We start from the raw sequence: 3,658 nt of genomic DNA, 5'->3' as shown, positions 1-3,658 counted from the left end.
GTGGGGGATCTATATCTATATATATATATATATATATATATAAAATATGATATATATATATATATTACATAACATAAATATATAAATAAATGTGTGTGTGTGTGTGCGTGTGCGTGTGTGTGTGTGTGTGTGTGTGTGTGTGTGTGTGTGTGTGTGTGTGTGTGTGTGTGTGTGTGTGTGTGTGTGTGTGTGTGTGACGACGTGGTGGAATCAGGTCCTTTCAATTTTTGGGCATTTGGAGTTATTGGTATCATCTTAATCAACCTTCTTCAATTGTCTTGCTATCAATGAAAAAAATGCCCATCTAATTTGTTTAGAAGTTCAGATATTTGAGATTGAAGAAGGTGAGATTGTCTGGTTTCAAAGGTAGAATTAGCGAGAAAATGCTTGGATATTTCCAGAGGTTAATAGTCTGTGGAAACTTTTAAAAACTTACATGTTTTGTGCCTTTAATCAACGTTTTTCAGTTTTTAAAAAAACCACCGAAAAATGTGTTCGTAATTGGACAGCAGTGGTGTTAAGCCAACAAAAAAAAATTGGCAGAAAAATGTCAGATTACAATAAACAAGGAAAGGGTATCAGACAGACAGATAGAGAGACAAACACGAAGATAGACAAACGCGAAGAGACACTCTCTCACAGAGCGAGACATAGATAGATAGATAGATAGATAGGTAGATAGATAGATAGATAGATAGATAGATAGATAGATAGATAGATACCTAAACTTACTCCGTAAGGAAACAGATCCCCATCTTTCACTGCCGAGAAAACGTCTGTCCGAGCAAAGTTCAAAGCACTGGTGTTAGCCAATCGCTGTGCAGGTAGTTGTTTTAAACACGTGATCACGGGCGTCCAATCAGCTTCTGTTACTGGGTTCTTATCTTCTTGCTTAATACAGCCTACACTTCTGTGAGGGGAATTGAGTTCAGGTTATTCAAATTGCGAAGCACCATTTTGTACGCGAAATGTAAATACTATTTGTATACGAGTATTACAAAAAAATGAAATGTGTGGTGTTTAGAGAGAGGGATACGAGGAGCGACAACATCCAGGATAGGCAGACAGAGAGAGCGTGAGAAAGCGAGTGAGAGAGAGAGAAAGAGAGCGAGAGAGAGGGGGAGGGAGACAGAGAGACAGACAGACAGACAGATACACTGACTGACTGACATACTAAGAGAGAAAGAAAGCGACAGAGAAGAAGAGAAAACCGTAAAGGCACACAAACATGGTGGCGTACTCACAGATACACGATGAAATAGATAGATAGATAGATAGATAGATAGATAGATAGATAGATAGATAGATAGATAGATAGATTGATTGATAGATAGAGAGAGAGAGAGAGAGAGAGAGAGAGAGAGAGAGAGAGAGAGAGAGAGAGAGAGAGAGAAATAAAACAGAGAAAGAAAGAAAGCCAGCATGGAGGAAAATGGGTCTAGGACGCTCCAGTTAATGTGTAATTTGAGGGGGGGAGGAGGGGTAGGCATGTGTGTATGGGGATGTGGGGGGGGACTAGAAGGTCTTCAAATGCAGGAATAAAGGATCTATTTTCACGAATACTTGACGTGCAAGTGTTCTGACAGTAAATAAGAAGTCTGGACGGACGTGATGACGTAGAAGAGTTTTGAACTTGTGACATAGTCATGTTGCCACAATCGTTATTAAATGCTTTACCAGTGATAGCATAGGATATGGCACATAACGCCAACATAGTCATCATCAAAAGGACAACTTTTATATTAATCAAATGTTAAGGAAGGCTAGTGGAGACAGTTTTGCTTCAAACTTTGATCACTCTATGGAAGGAAAGGGGATACGATGAGATATGGTTTCTGCCTTTCTGAGCTGCCTGAGGGGATTTAGTGTTGGTGCCAAAATCGGTACTTCGCGCTAGCAAGCATCATCATCGTTGCTTTCATAGATTTTCATAAACGTTATCTAATCTGCTTTGAAACTACCACCACCATCATCATCATCATCATCAGAGCTTCCCCATTGGATGTGGCTGTCTTCGTTGAGAACGGTACTCCCCATCGTGATGGGAACAGCTTGCCACAATAATCAAGAGAGAAATCAAAGACCCACCATGTAGAACTAAGTACCAGCACCTGGAAGATGTGTATTCTGGGTACTCCTATAAGCGGGAACAAAACTCTATCACATGTCGCTGGGACCAGGTTGAGCAAGCGAGACTGCGGTCGGACCATCATTGGAGTTTAAGATGGTATAGGAACTTTGTAAATGAAGAGCTCAGCCCATGTTGCCGAAGATGCGGCCATGAAAAGGAGGATATCAAACATATGTTTGAATGTCCAGGAACAATGGCAATTCGAATAGAGTTATTTGGACGAGTGGAGGTGCCGCTAAGCATATTGACAATGGAGCCGAAAAAGAGCCTCGCTCTCGCTCGAAGATTTCTTCGTGAAGTCCGTCAGGCAAATTAAGGAAACAAAAAAAATCATCATCATCATCATCATCATCATCATCATCATCATCATCATCATCATCATCATCATCATCTTCAACAGCAGCAGCAGCAGCAGCAGTAGCAGCAGCAGCAGCAGCAGCAGCAGCAGCAGCAGCAGCAGTAGAATGATCAGCAGCAGCAACTTTCAGGTGATTTTCCAACTTAATAATCTAACACTCTAAGTCGTATTTCTAACATCTGGTACCCAGATGAAGAGGAAACGGGACCATTTTCCATGAAAAGGAACAGGGCATCTCTCCCTCAACTCACCGCGCAGCTCTGACGGTGGTCACTTGAGGATTATCATTCCAGCCTGATGCACTGAGCCCCGTGGCTTTACTAAGGACGATAACTCTCTGGAACAGTCCCTGCACACCGGTAGATAATGCTAAGGCTGAGGTGTCAAAGGCTCCAGCAGACTCTCCACCCAACTGAAAGTGAAAGGCCAAAGACACGCATAAGCACCGGAGTGAAATATTTCTAAAGCACGCCGTGCAAAATGCTACGATGTTGACGCTTTTGAGTTTTCAAAAACAAGTTAATGCCAAAATGGGAGGCATAGAATTGTATGTCTATCATAATGTCACGTTCGTAAGATAAAAGCCTAAGTCTTTTATTGTGGCAATTTTGAGAAAATGGAAAAAAAGAACTGTTTCTTTTGAACAATTGACTCTGTGAAACGCTTGAATTTGTTTACTCTCAACTGATTTTATATTTGGAGTATTCCTTTGTCAAAGTGAACTATACTTTAATAATATTACCAAGCTGGCTCTGCTCTTCATTTTCAAACCAAAAACTTCAAATCGGCGAAAAATGACTTAGGCATTATCATATGAGTGCAACGATGATATCCAAGACTTTGCACTCTGACATAATCCCTGTTCACCTTGAAGCGCACCATTAGTTTTTCCTATGTTTGGAACCAAATGAAGGGCAAGAAGGGAAATGTTGATCATGCACTCAACGATACTATAGTGAAACGAGAGGGGTTTTTTGTCCTTCATTTGCACGACCGTAGTGCGCATGGGCTCGGCGAAGGTTTTATAGTGGGCAAAGAGCAGCAGCCATGACGAAGCCCGGTCTAGGATATTACAATTCGAGACGGTGGGGTGTAAATATTTTGTGCTCCCTTTTTCACAACTCAAAACCAAAAAAAATTCAGCCTTTGTCTACCTTGGATTTTCCTGA

At 41.2% G+C, this 3,658-nt stretch overlaps 1 protein-coding gene across 1 annotated transcript in view; it reads right to left on the bottom strand.

The window, feature by feature from the left end:
- Positions 1-311: 311 nt before the first annotated feature.
- LOC106010977 (acetylcholinesterase-1-like) overlaps positions 312-3,658 on the bottom strand; it is a 10,909-nt gene continuing 7,562 nt past the window's right edge. The window contains exons 4-5 of the mRNA XM_013079329.1: positions 2,741-2,901; positions 312-910 (exon numbers count right to left, since the gene is read on the bottom strand). Of these exons, the coding sequence (XP_012934783.1) occupies positions 637-910; positions 2,741-2,901 (435 nt within the window). The 3' untranslated portion in view covers positions 312-636. The remainder of the gene's footprint in view (positions 911-2,740; positions 2,902-3,658) is intronic.

Source organism: Aplysia californica, unplaced genomic scaffold (genome assembly GCF_000002075.1).
Source record: "Aplysia californica isolate F4 #8 unplaced genomic scaffold, AplCal3.0 scaffold00048, whole genome shotgun sequence".
NCBI lineage: Eukaryota > Metazoa > Mollusca > Gastropoda > Aplysiida > Aplysiidae > Aplysia > Aplysia californica.
Note: the sequence above shows the minus strand (reverse complement) of the source record. Positions and strands in the feature narration are given on the sequence as shown.